Genomic DNA, 18,027 nt, shown 5'->3' on the forward strand with positions numbered 1-18,027 from the left:
CCTGCGACTCTGGTCAATGGTATCCAGTGTCCCTTGAGAGACAAAATTCTTCTTTGCCCTGCGGTGAACTCCAAGGCATCCACCGGCAACATCAAGGACGGTGGTCTTGAAGGTGCTCCACAACTCTTCAGGACCCCCCAAAGCACCCAGACCCCCCAAGTGTCCACTCAGCCTGTTCGCAAACTCCTCAGCTACTCTCTCATCCCTGAGCTTGGCAACATCCAGCCTAGGCTGGGATGGTACCATTCTCCAGGATTTAAGGTGCAGCTTTAGAGTTGCTACAACAAGGCTGTGGTCAGTATTGAGGAACTGAGCACTCCGGTAGACCCTGCAGTTCTGGATCATCCTCCAACGACCGTCAATGAGGACATGGTCAATCTCCTTTGCCACACCGCCAGCGTTGGAATACCAAGTCCAGCGATGAGCTTGCGGGCGCTGAAACCATGAACCAGCCACCCTAAGTCCATGACTTCTTGCAAAGTCAAGGAACTTAGTGCTATTCTGGTTCATAGTTCCTGACCCATGGGGACCAACACACACCTCATAACCATCCCTATCAGTTCCAGTCGATGCATTGAAATCCCCCAAGACTAGAAGTGTATCTCGTCTGGGGCACTGATCAACCACAGACTCGAGTGTGGCGTAGAATGCATCCTTCACGGTAAGATCACTCGCCTCAGTCGGAGCATAAATAGAGACCAGGGAAATGACACCTAAGGAGTGACGAATCCTTAATCTCATAATACGCTCGTTGACCGGTGTTACCTCAATTATCATTGGGGTCAGCTTATTGGACACAGCTACAGCAACTCCTTGGGTATGGTAACCATCAGAGCGACCAGACCAATAGTAGGTGTAACCACCCACCATTATCTCGCCGCAATCCGGTCTCCGAACCTCAGAGAGAGCTGCAATCCCGATGTCCAAACGCTTGAGCTCAGATGATAACAGAGACAGGTGATCATCCTCTCTTAGGGATAGGACATTCCAGGCACCCACCCGAAGGGACCGCCTCAGGTTAACCCAAGGAGACCGCCGTCTGGTGGACGACACCTCAGCACCACTCCGACACACTCTCCCGCAATCTGACCCAGGGATGTTACCCCGTGGTTTCCCTCCTATCAAAGATTGGGGGTCCCGAAGGCTTTGCCCCAATCCCATCATCCGGTGAGCTGCCCTGCGAAGGGAAGCTGCACAGGAGGTACTCCCACGGAGTGGGTTTTCAGATTTTTTTGCGTTTTTGCGTTTTGCGGAATGAAGCGTTTTACGGTGGCTGGAGTGCAAATCCTGCAACCAACCTCCTAATAAGAAGTAACCCAACTGCAGGAGGACGTCCGCAGACACAGTTGGGCACTAGATATGGATGGCCGTTGGCTCACAAGGAGCTCCTCCGCCCTTTGACAGGTTTTGTTTTTAATCCTGCTGGGTGTCCATATCCAAACACCCTCCTCACCAGAAAACCTGGTGGGGGAGACGGTTTAGTCGCCGACAACCCGACCATGGAACAGGTTAGTACAGGTTTACATGGTACCTGTAGCAGGTCACAGATCGAACCTGACCTGACAAAATCAAACTTACGATATAGTCTTCATCAACTACTCCAAAATGATAAAGCTGAAAAATGCAGATAAAATTTGACTAAGTCTGATTAACAGAGAAAATCAGATGATTCTCAGTTGTATAATTATTCAAACCCTTTGCCTAATTAACCCCAAATCACTTCAGGAGCAAATTATTTGTTTGAAAGTTTACAAAATAAGTGTAAAACGTGTCACCTGCATGTAATCAGTGGTTTAACTTTAAATGAATCTCCACCACTTATCTCAGGAGTTTTAAGATGCAACTCACTTGGTCAACCAACAAGGAAAACATGAAGACCAAGTAGCTTTCCAAAGAAGTCAGACATAAAGTTGTGGAGAAGCTCCATTCAGGAGAGGGTTATAAGAATCTCATTATCCCTTTGAATATGGTGAATCCATCATTAAGAAGTGGAAAATGTATCACACCACCCAGACTCTCCCCAGATCAGGTCACCCATCCAAACTCAGCAGCCAGGCAAACAGGAAACTGGTTCAGGATGTCAATAAAAATCCAACAATGACTTTGAAAGATCTGCAAGGCTCTATGTCCGAGATAGGTGTCAGTGTTCATCAATCAACAATATCCCGTTCCCTTCACAAGGCGAGCCTCTATGGATACGTGACAATAAAGAAGCCATTACTGAAAATGACGCATCTAAATCCTCGTATGGAGTTTACGAAAAAAAATACATCTTCATGATACTGTAGCATGTGACGTTTTGTGGCCAGACGAGACAAAGATTGAACTTTTTGGTCTAAATTCAAAGCATTATGTCTGGCGCATGCCTAGCATTGCATGTCACCAAGTCAACACCATCACTACTCTCAAGCATGGTGGTGTCAGCATCATGTAATGGAGTTGCTTTTCATTAGCAAGGACTGGCAAGCTTGTTCAGATAGAAGGGACACTGGAGGGTGTAGAGTACAGGAGAGTCCTTTATGAAAACCTGCTTGAGTCAGCCATGAATTTGATGCTGGGTAGGAGATCCACATTTCAGCAAGACAATGATCTGAAGCACAAAGCTAAAGCCACACTGGATTGTCTGAATAAGAATAAAATAATTGTTCTTGAGTGGCCCAGTCAAAGTTCTGACTTGAACCCAATTGAGCATTTATGAGGAGACTTGAAGGTCGCAGTCCATCGACGATCCTCATCAAACTTGGCAGGACTAGAGCGACTTTCACATGAAGAATGGACAAATATTTCACCATCTCACTGTACAAAGCTGGTACAGACCTTCCCAAAAATTCTCATAGCAGTCAATACTTCAAAAGGTGCTTCCACCTTTGGAAGCACTTTTTGCAGCAATGACTAAACATTAAAAAAAAATTTTGCAGCATTAACAGCATCTTTTGCAGCAGGAGCTGAATACTTTTACAACCAGGGAATTTTGATTTGTACATGTTTTTTAAAAGGTATTCCTGGCGTGTAACCTCCTTCAACTATAACCGTGTTCAGTTTGATCTCTTCAGTTATGAATAAAAAAGTTCATTTGGAAAAATTGTTTTTACATAATTCGTAATTCATCTAAATGTGGGTCATTCCGTGCGAACTCACCTAAATTTCAAAAACCTCCCTAGGTCACCTCCTCAGATTTTTCTGGAAAAATTATTAAATGTAGATCTATATGGCTCTACCAACCATGCAAAAGATTAGCTTTCAATTCCTCATAGTTTAAAAATATCTATCTCTCGAGACCTTTGAAATTTGACCCTAAAAATGCCAAATGTGAAAAAACGCATTTTTTTTCAAATTCAGGGGCTTATAATTTAATAATGGACTCCTCTAGAAAGTTAATATTGCAAATATTTACTAATTGGCATCCAAATTTTTCAATTATGGCATCAGATAGCTTCTGGGATGCATATTTCTCACTCTGTCGGAAGCTAAAAATGGCTTTTGGGCCAAAACGAGCAAAAATAAGGTGAAACTATAGGAGCCCCCCTGAAAATATGGAACAACGTAGAATTTTTTTCCTCATAACACTGATTATAGGGTCATTATCTATCCATAGATACATTTTTGTTAGGATAATACAGTTAGGTGATGAATTATAAAAGTTTTACCATAAGCCCTTGCCTCCGAGGGCTCTAAAATGGACCAATTTTGTCCCCTGGTTTGACCATGTGTCTAGGGGTTTAGGATCTTCATTTTTTTTCGAAAGATTGCCTCATATAACATGTGTCTACTGACCGAATAATTTTATCTAACGCCCATGGCTTCATATTAAAATAAATTTTCATTTACATGCACGTTTTTTATAATTATTCACTTTTTTCATATTCATGAGCTTATAAATCTGAAACTGAACACCCTCGCAAAGTGATACTGCAGATATTTATAAACTGGCATATGAAATTTAAGGATCTGTTATCAGAATGCCTGATAAATGCATATGTTTCTATCTGTAGGAAGTTGAAAATGCCACTTTGACCAAGAATGGTGAATGTGCAGGGGGCATTAACTGAGGTTATGTAACAACTTCGATTATTCTTCTCATAAATTAATAATTATAAGTACATTTTTTTATTCAAAAATAAATTCTTGTAATGATAATCCAAACATATGCTTGGGTTTTAATTTAAAAAACATGTCCTACAGTTCTCTATTTGAAGTCATTAGTTATGACATACACCACTAGATCAATGCTGGGTGCCATTACTCGACATGCTTTGTGTGGTTGAGGCCCCTGACATAAAATCTGGTGGACGTCAGTACCAACTGTCACAGCATGACTTTAAGCATGTTCAAGACCTGTTTTCTAAGATGTAAAATTCTGTGCCTCTGAGTGCTAGATAATCATGATAATGAATGTCATAAAAGATGAAAGGTCATTAAAGAGTTTTCCAGGGTATAAAAATTACTAATATTCATTGTCTCTGTATATCTGTAAATAAAAGAGCTGCTACTCAACAAATCAAATTTGTTCTAATTTATAATTTGCAATCACTTACGAAATTAATCATTAGCATGTATTTATGAATCAATAACATCCTTATCACTAATGTCTAATAAGAAGCATAATTTAACCTCATGCGCACCCCTGCAAGTTCACCTTGTTTTGTACCAAGTGGGCCAAATTGCCATATTTGGCTTCCTAAAACTAGGAGTATGTGCTTTCCAGAGACATTCTGATGCCACAATCTGAAATTTTGTATACCAGTTTATAAAATTCTGCAGTAACTCTTTCCTGGATAGTTCCATTTAAGATTTATAAACTTCTGAATATGAAAAAAGTGAATAATTATAAAAAAAAACGTGCATGTAAATAAAAATTTCTTTAACTATGAAGCCATGGGCATTAGAAAAAATTATTTGGTCAGTAGACACATCTTATATGAGGCAATCTTTAGAAAAAAAAATGAAGATCCTAAACCCCTAGCCACATGGTCAAACCAGGGGACAAAATTGGTCCATTTTAGAGCCCTCGGAGGCAAGGGCTTATGGTAAAACTTTTATAATTCATCACCTAACTTATTATCCCAGCAAAAATGTATCTATGGATAGATAATGACCCTATAATCACTGTGTTATGAGGAAAAAATTCAAAGTTGTTCCATATTTTCAGGAGGGCTCCTATAGTTTCACCTTTTTTAAGCTCGTTTTGGCCAAAAAGCCATTTTTAGCTTCCTATAGAATGAGAAATATGCATCCCAGAAGCTATCTGATGCCATAATTGAAAAATTTGGATGCCAATTAGTAAATATTTGCAATATTAGCTTTCTTAAGGAGTCCTTTAAAAAATTATAAGCCACTGAAGTTGGAAAAAATTTTTTTCACATTTGGCATTTTTAGGGTCAAATTTCAAAGGTCTCTAGAGATAGATATTTTTTAAACTATGAGGAATTGAAAGCTAATCTTTTGCATGGTGGATAGAGCCATATAGATCTACATTTAATAATTTTTCCAGCAAAATCTGAGGCGGTGACCTGGGAACCCTTAGGTGAGTTGGCACGGAATGACCCATGTGGCATTATTGGTCGGGGCTGAATACCTTTGCAGGCCACTGTATGTACATACATACACACTTTTGTATTTTTTGTTATCGAAGGACCTAAAAGTCAAGTTTTGGCCACCTCTCTCTCCCACACATCTCTCCATGCGAAGTATTCACGATGCTTGCCTTTTAAATATAACACTTCTTTTTTTGGATGTGCACATATAACTTCATATGAGGATGTAGCACAGTAGCACAGAATGTACACAGATGACTTAGTAAACAATTTACTCAAATATTATATGCCTAATCCTATCAGGTCTCACAAGGTAACTTCGATGGGTGACCTCCATGGAAAATATGCGATGTTATCGGCTGAAGGATAGCTCAGTTAACAGTGTGTTTACCTCTCAGGTGTCGAGTATTGAATTTGTTCCCTTTTGATAGTGAATTCGATTAAAACATACATTTAAGTGCAATGCCTGTAGGGAGCACTGTATACAAGATCATGCTGTCCTTCAGACCAAGACAGGAGCACATCAAGGCTCCTGTCTCGTTTGCATTTGGGTTGTTTTAATTAATGATCACAGAAAATTACTCGAAAATAGAGTTCTAGTCTCGTGGGCAAATCCCTGTCTGTTGATTAAATTACAAATGTAAGTTAGCTACAGTATAAAGGGATGTGCATGTGACGTTGGATAGCTATTGTGTGCAGCCTGTGGATGCTAGGTGAATCATTTTCTGGGGGCACAGCTGTGCCACTGATGCAGAGTCCTCCATTCTCAGTACACTGGTACTCATTTCACCCATCTCCAGAAAGACGACAAGCTGAATCAACCCCACCTGAAGTTAATTGCAAAATTGCAACAGCCAACGGGGGCACAAACTCAAGACCCTAAGACCTTATGCCAGCCAGCTGCCCCAACCGTTAGGCCAACACCAGGCTTCATGAAGTTAGATTAGGTGAACGCACATAAATGGGGTAATTACATGGAAGATAAAGTAAATTGATAGATCAAGTCAAAGGAGTTTTGAAACGATCACATGCTAGGTCAAATGGCCTTCCACCTCCTTCCTCTTTAATCAACCACTCAGTTGTTCCCCTCTTTCCCTCACCAGTGGAACCAACTTCCCCCAGTCTGTTCAATCCTATTCTTCCCTCCAGGGCTTCAAGAGAGCTGTTCACCATCACTTAACTCGCGAACGCTTTCAGCTATCTTCGTCAAACTTTACCAAAGGGTTCCGAAAGACAAAAGTGAGGCTGTCAATGTTTCTTGACTATATATGTCAAAGGTCAAGGTGACATTGACGTCATTTGCATGATTTTTCAGCATACTTGTCACACTACCACCTGATGATGCCTTCTTGTTTGTTCCTTTTCTGTTTCATCCCAGTTTTCCCTTCCTCTTCTTGCTGTGTTTCATTCAGCTTGTGTGCAGCTTGTTCACCCTCATGTGTCCTTCTACCCCTCCCTTTGATCTCACTCTCACTTCCACTCTGTTGGTGTTTCCCCCTTTCCATTTTGTTCCCTTTCGTTTGGTTCTAGCACTTCCACGAGCCTCGATCATGTGTACAAAAAAAAACCTCCTTTTGTATCCTTGTACTGCAATTCTCTCCTCGGCCACGAACTTACTAATCATATCTCTCTCTCTCTCTCTCTCTCTCTCTCTCTCTCTCTCTCTCTCTCTCTCTCTCTCTCTCTCTCTCTCTCTCTCTCTCTCTCTCTCTCTCTCTCTCTCTCTCTCTCTCTCTCTCTCTTTCTCTTTCTCTTTCTCTTTCTCTTTCTCTTTCTCTGTCTCTTTCTCTTTCTCTTTCTCTTTCTCTTTCTCTTTCTCTTTCTCTTTCTCTTTCTCTTTCTCTTTCTCTTTCTCTTTCTCTCTCTCTCTCTCTCTCTCTTTCTCTTTCTCTTTCTCTTTCTCTTTCTCTTTTTCTCTCTCTTTTTCTCTCTCTTTTTCTCTCTTTTTCTCTTTCTCTCTTTCTCTCTTTCTCTCTTTCTCTCTTTCTCTTTCTCTTTCTCTTTCTCTTTCTCTCTTTCTCTTTCTCTTTCTCTTTCTCTTTCTCTTTCTCTTTCTCTTTCTCTTTCTCTTTCTCTTTCTCTTTCTCTTTGTCTTTGTCCTTCTCTTTGTCTTTGTCTTTGTCTTTCTCTCTTTCTCTCTTTCTCTCTCTCTTTCTCTCTCTCTTTCTCTCTTTTTCTCTCTTTTTCTCTCTTTTTCTCTCTTTCTCTTTCTCTTTCTCTTTCTCTTTCTCTTTCTCTTTCTCTTTCTCTTTCTCTTTCTCTTTCTCTTTCTCTTTCTCTTTCTCTTTTTCTCTCTTTTTTTCTCTCTTTTTCTCTCTTTTTCTCTTTCTCTCTTTCTCTCTTTCTCTCTTTCTCTCTTTCTCTCTTTCTCTTTCTCTTTCTCTTTCTCTTTTTCTTTCTCTTTCTCTCTTTCTCTTTCTTTTTTTCTCTTTGTCTTTGTCTTTGTCTTTGTCTTTGTCTTTGTCTTTGTCTTTGTCTTTCTCTCTTTCTCTCTTTCTCTCTTTTTCTCTCTTTTTCTCTCTTTTTCTTTCTCTTTCTCTTTCTCTTTCTCTTTCTCTTTCTCTTTCTCTTTCTCTCTTTCTCTCTTTCTCTCTTTCTCTCTTTCTCTTTCTCTTTCTCTTTCTCTTTCTCTTTCTCTCTCTCTCTCTCATCCTCAAAATTCATCAAAACCCCATAACTACACCCCTCAACCAAAGTAAACCAGAGTTCACTTACATCGCCCATCTGTGCTGTTCAAATTCATCCCTTGAATTACATGGTGTCATTCTCAAGATTGTTTCACGTTTGCCAAATCACGTTGCTGGGCAAAGTCTGGATTCACAGTAAACATAACAGAACTGACAAATAGTAAAAGTAGCAAAGCAAGCACCTTATAAGGACATGTACTAAGTAATCTATTCACCTCCATCCCATCTTTTATAGATCACATTAACTGTTTACTTTTCAATTTAACTTAATCTCTGCCATAAAGTTGATACACTGTATCAACTTTATGGCAGAGATTAAGTTAAATTACCATTTAAAATGGTAATTACATTACCATTTTAAATAAATATATATATATATATATATATATATATATATATATATATATATATATATATATATATATATATATATATATATACATATACACTGACAACTCACACTTAACATGTGAAGAAACGATTGAAATGAACACCAATGTCAAGTGTCCAATGTAATGGCTTGTCAAGTGTTCCCATGCGAGTTCAAAACTTGGGATTCTGGAATTCAACATTCATGTTCCATTAACTTTGTTGACTTTTCAATCCTCTCCAAATGTTCTTGTAACCCATTTAAAAGTGCATTGATGTCTTATAATGCCTTTGTCTTACATGTAATATATGTACAAGTTCCTCCATGAGCTTTAGATGTAAGAATTTATTTTTGTGGTTCTGGTGGTGTCCGTGTGGTCTGAAGAGGGGGGCATTGCCCTCTAATAAATTCCCCACAGCAACGTCAACATGGTGCCTGGATGATCTTCAAAGCTAGGAAATAGATCAGACCGTGAGATAAGAGTCTGTGTAAAGATAGCACCAGCCCAAAGGCCGACTCATGAAATATAACTCAAAAAATATAACTTCCGGTTGTGTACAAATGGGACTGCAAGCTTGATGTGTAAACATTTCACAGTATCGCACACTAAACTAGAACGGCACTCAGTAGAGTGCATACCTCCGCCAGGCTGAACAGTTTACATTTTATATCCCACTGATAGGCTGGATCTGCATCTGGACCATAACGGAAATCGAATCGGCTTCTTCTCATCACCTACCCAAGTCATCCACCAAATTTTGTCATAATCCGTCCATAACTTTTGAAATATCACGCGATACTGAATCATTCTTGCCCCCCCCCCCCATATCTCAATGGTGAAGAATGACTTGGAGAATTAAAAATCATCATATTCAGATCCGGATCGGGATCTTCCCCAAAATCGAATCAATTCTTTCTTGTCACACACCCAACCTGTCCACTAAGTTTCGTCCAAGCCCGTCCACAACTTTTTGACATATTGTGCTCACAGACAAACAAACAGACAGACAGGGGTGAAACCTAACCTCCTTCCTCCTTCAGTGGTGGAGATAATGATGGAGCTCTCCTTCTTGCCATTGCACCGAAACTGCTGTTGTGGTGAGATTTTACTCCACCAAGGATCAAAATCACATTTGGACATCTCAGAAGATGAGTGGTATTTGCAACACATTGCTACCATGAAAAACAGTGTAAATTCTCAAAGCAGAGGATGCTGCATCAATCACATCCTGAAATATCTAGAAACACCACTGCCTTAATATTTGCTTTGTAATTTTACAAGGAACAGATGAGCCGTTCTTTTTAGAGAGCAGATATCGTTCAAATGGTGATACAAGCAAGAAAATTGTCAAGAATATTCTATTTGGGTCACTTTTCAAGGAAAAAGTGCTCACCAATTGAAATTCCAATATGGCGGGCCTTTTTCAAGATGGCCACCAATTGGCTCCATAAATGCAACTTTTCTCATATAAATTGATCGAGTTGTCCGATGAAAGTGATTTTTGTGTCAATTCATATGTTTTAGACCATGATGAAACAGATTCTGCGATGAATAAACATAATTGGTGATTTTAAATGCTGAACCTATGACGGCGATCAAAATTTGTCCAAAGAATTTATAATAATGCTTGGGAAAGGAAGTCGCTACGTTTGACAAGAAGCGTGCATGTATTAAATCCACTACTTCGTAATGTTAATCTCCATTTCATCCATTAAAGCAGGTAGTGAAGTGTCCTGATGATGGCAGTCCCCCAATTTGGCCTGGTCCTCGCAAATGGTGGTCCAACTAGACCTGGCAAGTACAGCTACTTCAAGCTGTGCAACTAAGTCTATAGCAGTAGCATTTGCACCTTCCACTACTACATTCTGTCTTGCACCCACATTGGGCTAATTCCTGGAACTTTTTCACAATAAGTGGAAGGGCAGTCCAGAAGATCTTCCACATCTCACCATGATTGATCCATCCCTAGTTAAATGGGCTCTGAGTGTCTGGCTTTCAGATTAATGCCTGACCCCATGATAAGCAACATGTTTGGCTTGTTCTTCGAGTGCTGCTCGAGTTGGTGGTATTGAGTCATATGATCTCTGCTTTCGAGCAAATAGATTAAACTTTCTCTCATTAACAGTTGTACTGCACTGGATCTGTAATACATTGAGACCACAAACTTCTCCAGAGTTTGCAGGTCAATATCCTCCACCTTGGATGGGTGCTGACTGAGCTTGGTGAAAGTGCTTGAAGCCTCATCATACGCGTTCCATGTTTGCCATGAACATTTCTTTGCTTTGCCATGGAAGGCTGACATAACATCACAGCTGCTGCATGCAGGAAAAAATAGGATTCCACATGTTTTCTCTGGTCCGATGGAAGAAATAACATGATGTACAGGAATCCATTAACTGTTCTCACCCTTGCCAAAGGCAACCTACATTTTTTTCAAGGTCAAGCTCAATCAGAGAAGGAATAACAGATGTGGCTCTGACTACAACATCTGTGTCATTAGCTTTGATCATTCGAGACTTGTATCCCTCCATCACTGTGTGCCGGGCAAGTACGAATATGCGCGTGTCCACCTCTTCATGGGTACATGTAGCTACTTCATCCACGTTGGCTGTTTTGTTGCTGATGGCATTTTCTCCCTTTGTCACAATGACTGTATTGATTGTAGTCATGTAGTCATCTATTGTATAAACTATGTGGTGAAATAAGTTTTTCCTTTGTGTTTTTCCCATGCCTGCTGACAGAAGCAACATTTGCTCCAGTTAGTTCGTTGTCTTGAATTGGCTTGTGCGTCCATTTTTGGAGACGAGTGAACCAATAGGTTAAGGCCAAAGGTTTACCCTTTTACCACCTTTTACCATATGCACTTTAATGTATGGGATACAACTCGGTTCATGCATTTGCCCTACAACTAGCCGGATCGTTCATCCAGTGCCATTTAAATCCTGTGTGATTTGTACACCATCCAGATAACTAAAACCCCATTATCCTTAGCTCGGCTCTCCAAGCACTAGCAGATTTTGTCGATTCAGGTACGGCTATCTAACCGTTGAGGGGTTGATTAGATCGCATATTGGATACTAACTTTTAGTTAGCTGACATTAAACCCCATGTTAAGTTGAACAGTAGTGAACTATCATCAGTGTGCCCTGTTCGCGTGCATGACATTCACTCTTCTTTGGTCCATCCCAATCAATCCATGGCTGTGATTCTGTCACTCTCACGTGACCATATTTCTTAACTAGAGTATACTTTGTACACCTTAAAGTTTGAGTGAGACGTACTCAATCTTTCACAGAGATGCTCCATGCACTGCCCTCACCTTGTTTAGTCCGTGGGCCAACGCGGTGTACCGGGGTGTGGCCGTTGCTGTGCACGAGCGATCACTATGAGCTATAGGTGAGAGTTGGGTGAGTAATGAGGACGAGTGTAGGTATAGTCCATCCAAAGGATGTGACTGACTGCTGAAACAAAGGTACTATCTCGACGACTGCTACCCCATACAGCCCATTTGTCTATAACCAAAAATATAGGCTAGTTTGATTGTGTCATGCAACATGTTTTTCTATATCCTCCAGAAAACAGTAAAAGGGTAAGTTGGAAAGTTGTAAAGACACAATAATCGGTTTTATCATGGTCTAAAACATATGAATTGATACCAAGATCACTGATTGGACAACTCTATCAGCTTAAATTCGAAAAATTGCATTTTTGGAGCCAATTAGCGGCCATCCTAAAAAATGTCCACCATGTTGGAATTTAAGTGGCTCGCACGATTTCCTTGAAAAGTGACTCAAATAGAATATTCGTGCCAATTTTCATGCTTGTATCACCGTTTGAACGATTCTACCAAAAATCACTCTTATCTGCTCCACGATTTGAGGGAAGACATCAGAGATCAGATTCTTCTTTCCCTTGTGGGCAGCACATGGCTGTGAGTAGTATCATTGGCTGAGGGGGGGGGTGCAGCTCAGCCACTCTGGTGCAATGTCCTCTGTAGGCCAAGGCAGGAATTTGGAATTTCTCCAGGGTGCTCCAGGGAGAGGCAAGTAAGTCAAAGAGACATAGAACAATTGCCTGCAGCTATGATTTGGTTCCTGTGGTATTTAAATTGTTATTAAAATAGTATTGGGGGGAATTGGGCCTCAGGTTGAGTTAGGACTGGAGGGGAATGGGGGTGAGAGCTTGTGTGGTCAGGTTTCAGAGAAATTACTCTTCTGGTAAATTGGGTTGTGCAAGGCAGCCAGGGGAGTTGTCTGATGGAGTTTGGATGTGTGGCACGGCCAAATGGTTGGTTTGCGCTAGGCCCCACAGGGAGCATGGTGGTAGTGGTGTGTCATACCCTAACTACTCAGGGTGCAGCCTGAGCTATGGAGTCGGGCTCACCGGATCTTGGTGGGGGGTAAGTCCTCTGGGGGTCAGAGGTGGTCCCCCGTGGGAGATGTGGCTTTGAGGGCCACTAGTAGCAGGTGTAGCTGTGCCATGCCTTGGTGGCAGAGCTGCTGAAGGCCAGTGAGGGCCTGAGAAGGTAACCACCCAGACACGTTGTTCAGAAGCCACTTCCTGAGTCTCAGGGACAGCCCAGAATGTGGATATCACCGCCATACTGTGTTGGTCGATGGACATGTGTACCGGCAAGGACTGGGTTGAGTTATGCCACCGGAGGACGAACCAGAGCATCTGTGGAACGTTATGGTGCTAAATTGCTTGCATGATTGGGTAAGTCCCAGATGAGTTTGCATAATCTTCCACAGATTGTGTGCTGCAATTAATAGGTCCTTGTTGGGACAAGGGTTCTGGAATTGATTGGCTTTGAGGACCAGGACGAATGGCTGTGACATGCACTATCAGAATTGAACAACGTACCCAGTGTGATTTGGAAACAAACTCAATTCACCTTTCCCAACTGTCATAACACACCTTGCTTTGCTTTGGGAGAATGCAGATGAGTTAAGGAATTGGTATGGATGATGGGCAAGAGTGGCCATGAGGGCCAGCACGTGCACTAAGCGGAAGGGGCTAAAATGAGTATGGTATGTTTACTCGCCTCTGGGCTGTCTAGCCAACCTGAGTTTGAATCCTAGCCCAGCTCTAAACTCCCATCCTGGTGTTTCGTAGGCAAGGCAATACATCAATGTGTGTGCCATGCCTTTGATGAATATTAAATTGGGCATCCTGTCAACATGAGGTGGCGGACATTAAAAATCCCATGGTTTCCTTCGAGAAGAGGAGGCGAGCTATTGCGGCCACCCTGGCCAAGTTCAAAATTCCTGCTCTCACCAACAGGGCACTGCATCACCGACATCACCACGTCCTTGCAAGAACTGATGCTAACCCCACAGCCACGTGCCGCATACGAATGACAACGACGACCCATTCCAGCCCCCTCGGGTCATGCTTTTTTGTTATCAACATAATTCCTATATCTTAAAGTAAATGCAAACTTTCTATCCACTTCCATCTGATCATCCTCATTTCGCTTACACCTCTGGAATCACCTTTTCTCAATCTGACCCTCTCCTTTCATTGGGATGCTTACATAATTCAGGGATGCAACAGGATGGTGCAGAGATTATGCACTTCCTTTTTAGCTACGTCGTCAACATTTGATTCCCGAACCGATTATAAACTTTCTGGTTGGTTCTTCAGAGGCAAGGTGCCTTCACGAAGTGTGCTATCCCTTGATTGGACGATAAGCTGGGTGTCCCAGGGGCAAATCCAGGAATTGGGTAGTTTAGGGGGGGTTTCCAAATAACAGAAAATTATAAATTTTCCTAATAAATTACTGTGAGCTGTTAGTGGTTTATTGTTTATTAACCTCCGCCATCGAAGATTGGAGGTTACTGTTTTCACCCCTTTCTGTTTGTTTGTTTGTTTGTTTGTGAACAGTATTCCGGAAAAACTCCTCGACGGATTTCGACGAAACTTGGTGGGGGGGGGGGTTAGGTATGGTCCAAGGATCATGCCATTAGATTTTGGACTTCATCCCCCCCCCAAAAAAAAAATTGTTAGAGAAAAAAATTTTTTTTTTTGCATTTCTCCATGTTTTAAGTGATTTCCACCCCCCTCCAAAAAAGTTGTTTGAGAAAAATAACATTTTTTGCAACTTTTTTTCAACAAAATTTCGATTTCTTTTTTTTGCATTTCTACATGTTTTAAGTGATTTCCACCCCCCCCCCCACCAAAAAATAAAATGTCGCAGAAAAGAACTATAACTCTGTCAGCACTATTGACATCATATTTAATGAATAAGATATAAGGTTCACTTGAGTGACCCAGCAGTATTGGCGGCGGAGGTTTTGCACTCTCTCGAGTGCTCCCCCTCTAGTTCGGTACTGTATTGATAGTTTTTCTGAGGCTTCTGTCCTTTTTTGTGGCACACTTTCGTGGGAGAAGGAGTTCTGGGTGACCAGGGAACCCCTGGGTTTGCCACTGTAATGGTAAATATTTTTTTGTTGGGAGAGGGGGGGGGGTTCGGGCAACCAGGAAACCCCCCTGGATTTGCCACTGTGTCCTGTATGCTAGCATTACTTGGTGGACATTAAAGGTCCCACGGTGTCTTTCCAAATTCCTGCCTTGACTACCATTGGGAAGACAGAGGCAAGCCACACAGTGTAATCATTGCTGTCGGACTGTTTCGGCAGGACTGAACCTGCCTTCTGGTAGAGATCCACAGGGAGATAGTCCAAAGAAACTTAAGACTCAAGAGGAAGCTATTTAGCCTATCATATCTGTGAGATATCCACACCCCATGAAATTAATCCATCAATTTGCTTATCCTCAATTTACTAACCCCATTATTACCACTTACAATCGAACAATAAGTAGTTAATGTGTTCACCTGTTGAGGAATCATTAAAAAGTTCGGAATTCGTAAATTCCCAGCATAAAAAATCACTTCTGATAATTTTTAATTGGAGGGAATAAGGCTTATACTGTTTAAGAGTTGGACAGTTGATGTGCTGGTAATAAGGCAGGTCGGAACAGGTGGATATTCGGCAGGTAATCAAACCGGACCAGCAAGAGTAAAAACAGTCAAAACACCTTCATGATCTTATGTCTTTAAATAAATAATTTCCCAAGAAAGTTTACAAAATGCTCTTCAAATATAAAACTCCACGGGCTCTTTGATCACCACGAGCCTACAAAGTGATTGGTCATTCCGTGACTTACCGAAACTGGCATAACTCAAGCAGGTTGTTTTTACAGAGTCCAGCAGAAAGCCCAAGTCATTAGTATCGATGTTCAGTCTCGAAATGAGATCAGAATGTGGAGGAACAACGCACTTGTGGAAGAAAGTCTGTGAATAAGAATAAGATAAGACACTTCTGCGCTCCAAAGCTGCAAAACAGTTTTGTACCTTTGTCACCGGGGCAAGGTACACACCCATTATACAGCCGTGTTAATGGGCAAATTGCCCCACCAGTTGTTCGTTCCCCCCACCCACAAGTCTGCATGTGAAGTCGTTTTTGTCTTCTTATGGCATATGTGGCATTAACATGAGCTGGAAACTCCAAAGTATATTTCATTTACATTGTTTTTCAATGTAGAAAAAGAAACGACATACTGTAAGTGACTCTGCAAAAATAAATCTACATTTTAGTTTCCAACCACACTGAAAAGGACCCAGCTTTATCCTTAATCCCTACATTTCTGAATGAACTAGAGAGTTCATAGAACATGATACCCCACGCAGTGTTCATGTGTATATGTGCTGTACTTCAATTCCAATAAAATAATGGTTTTAAAGATCGTTTTAAAATAAGAAAAAAATGCAAGTTTAGCGTTACTGAAGCAGTCTTATATACATAAATCACACTTATACACTGTAATAAGACGACGTTCAGTCGCAGTTTAGGAGATGGAGGCTTTATTGATACCCTCTCACACGCCATGCCCTCTCTTGCTATAAATCGACATTTTGCATGGTTCTTGGAAGTACTGTATTATTAAGACGATTTATGTTCTACAGTGTTCCAATATGTAATTCAATTTAAATAAAGATTTTTAAAAGGTTTAAAAGTGAATTAATTCAATAATTCTGGGTTTGACCGCCATTTTACCCAGGGACTACATCACCCAGGGGCTACTAGATGGTTGCTACATCACCCTATCTAACACGTCCCATTAGTTCTTCGTGCCTGTTGTTTGTGTCCTTTATAACATCCTTAAAAACAGTGAGTTTCTTGCTTGGAATGTTTTTCAATTTTGTTTGACTGCCAGGCAGGCAATGTAAAAATATTATTTCTCTTTCTCTTTCTCTTTCTCTTTCTCTTTCTCTTTCTCTCTCCCTCTATCTCCCTCTATCTCTCTCTCTCTCTCTCTCTCTCTCTCTCTCTCTCTCTCTCTCTCTCTCTCTCTCTCTCTCTCTCTCTCTCTCTCTCTCTCTCTCTCTCTCTCTCTCTCTCTCTCTCTCTCTCTCTCTCTCTCTCCCTCCCTCTCTCCCTCCCTCTCTCCCTCTCTCTCTCTCTCTCTCTCTCTCTCTCTCTCTCTCTCTCTCTCTCTCTCTCTCTCTCTCTCTCTCTCTCTCCATGCACGGTCAGGACAAATTCAGAGCCAAAGTACAGTAAAACGACAGACTTGTCTTCCTATTCATCTTCAAAATATGTTCGATTTAAATACATTGTTCCAAAATCATAAACTGATAAGACAGACAGAATGACGGATGGACAGACAGACATGAAACAATTGCTTAACCCCGCTTTTCGTTTTGCTTACGCAGGATAATAAGACCATCTATTATTTATGGCGTGAGCTGGCAGGGTGTCCAAGAGGTATGCACATTCAGCTCATACCTCAAAGCTGTCGGGTTTTGAATCTTCACCCAGCTATAAACTGTCATCCCAGTGTTTCACAGGCAGGGTGATTCATCAATGTGTGCAATGTCCCTCAGATGGATGTTGAACTGGGCATCGTCCCATCTGCTGACATTCGTTGGTGGACGTTAAAGATCCCATGGTGTCCTTCACGAAGAGTAGGTGAGCTCTCACCAGCACCCTGAACAAGTTCCAAATTCTTGCCCTCACCTTCAGGGGGCATGGCATCAATGGCATTTAACCACATTACCAGCAATTATGCAACCAGTAGCCATAGGTTATATAGAAAATAAATAAACAATTGTTCCTATTGGCACACAGTCACCTTTGACAAAAATGGCAAAGGATGTCGTCATGGTAATCCGTAAAAGGATTGTGGTGTCATATTGTCACGTCATTCCTCCCTAGTTTGGTCGTTTCTTGGGGATTCCATTCCAACATTTTATATGACCTTCTTGTATGCAAGGTCAAAGTTCTGGATGGATCAGAACCCAACAGACCAAAAGCAACAGCAGAGAGAGAGAGAGAGAGAGAGAGAGAGAGAGAGAGAGAGAGAGAGAGAGAGAGAGAGAGAGAGAGAGAGGCAGCAGAGTTGAAGGACAAAATAGAGGGGGACTTGGAC

The 18,027-nt window shown here is 41.4% G+C and overlaps 2 protein-coding genes across 2 annotated transcripts in view; one reads left to right on the forward strand and one right to left on the reverse strand.

Annotated features, from left to right (window-relative positions):
* The window catches only part of LOC147023193 (uncharacterized), a 43,488-nt gene extending 27,536 nt beyond the window's left edge, over window positions 1–15,952 (reverse strand). Inside the window, exon 1 of the mRNA XM_085888368.1 lies at window positions 15,763–15,952. Within this exon, the coding sequence (XP_085744494.1) occupies window positions 15,763–15,774 (12 nt within the window). The 5' untranslated portion in view covers window positions 15,775–15,952. The remainder of the gene's footprint in view (window positions 1–15,762) is intronic.
* Window positions 1–18,027, forward strand: part of MEAK7 (MTOR associated protein MEAK7) — a 92,055-nt gene that overhangs the window by 43,223 nt on the left and 30,805 nt on the right. The window lies entirely within an intron of this gene.

Source organism: Eptatretus burgeri, chromosome 7 (assembly GCF_056783735.1).
Source record: "Eptatretus burgeri isolate ZD-2024b chromosome 7, Ebu_testis_v1, whole genome shotgun sequence".
Lineage (NCBI taxonomy): Eukaryota > Metazoa > Chordata > Myxini > Myxiniformes > Myxinidae > Eptatretus > Eptatretus burgeri.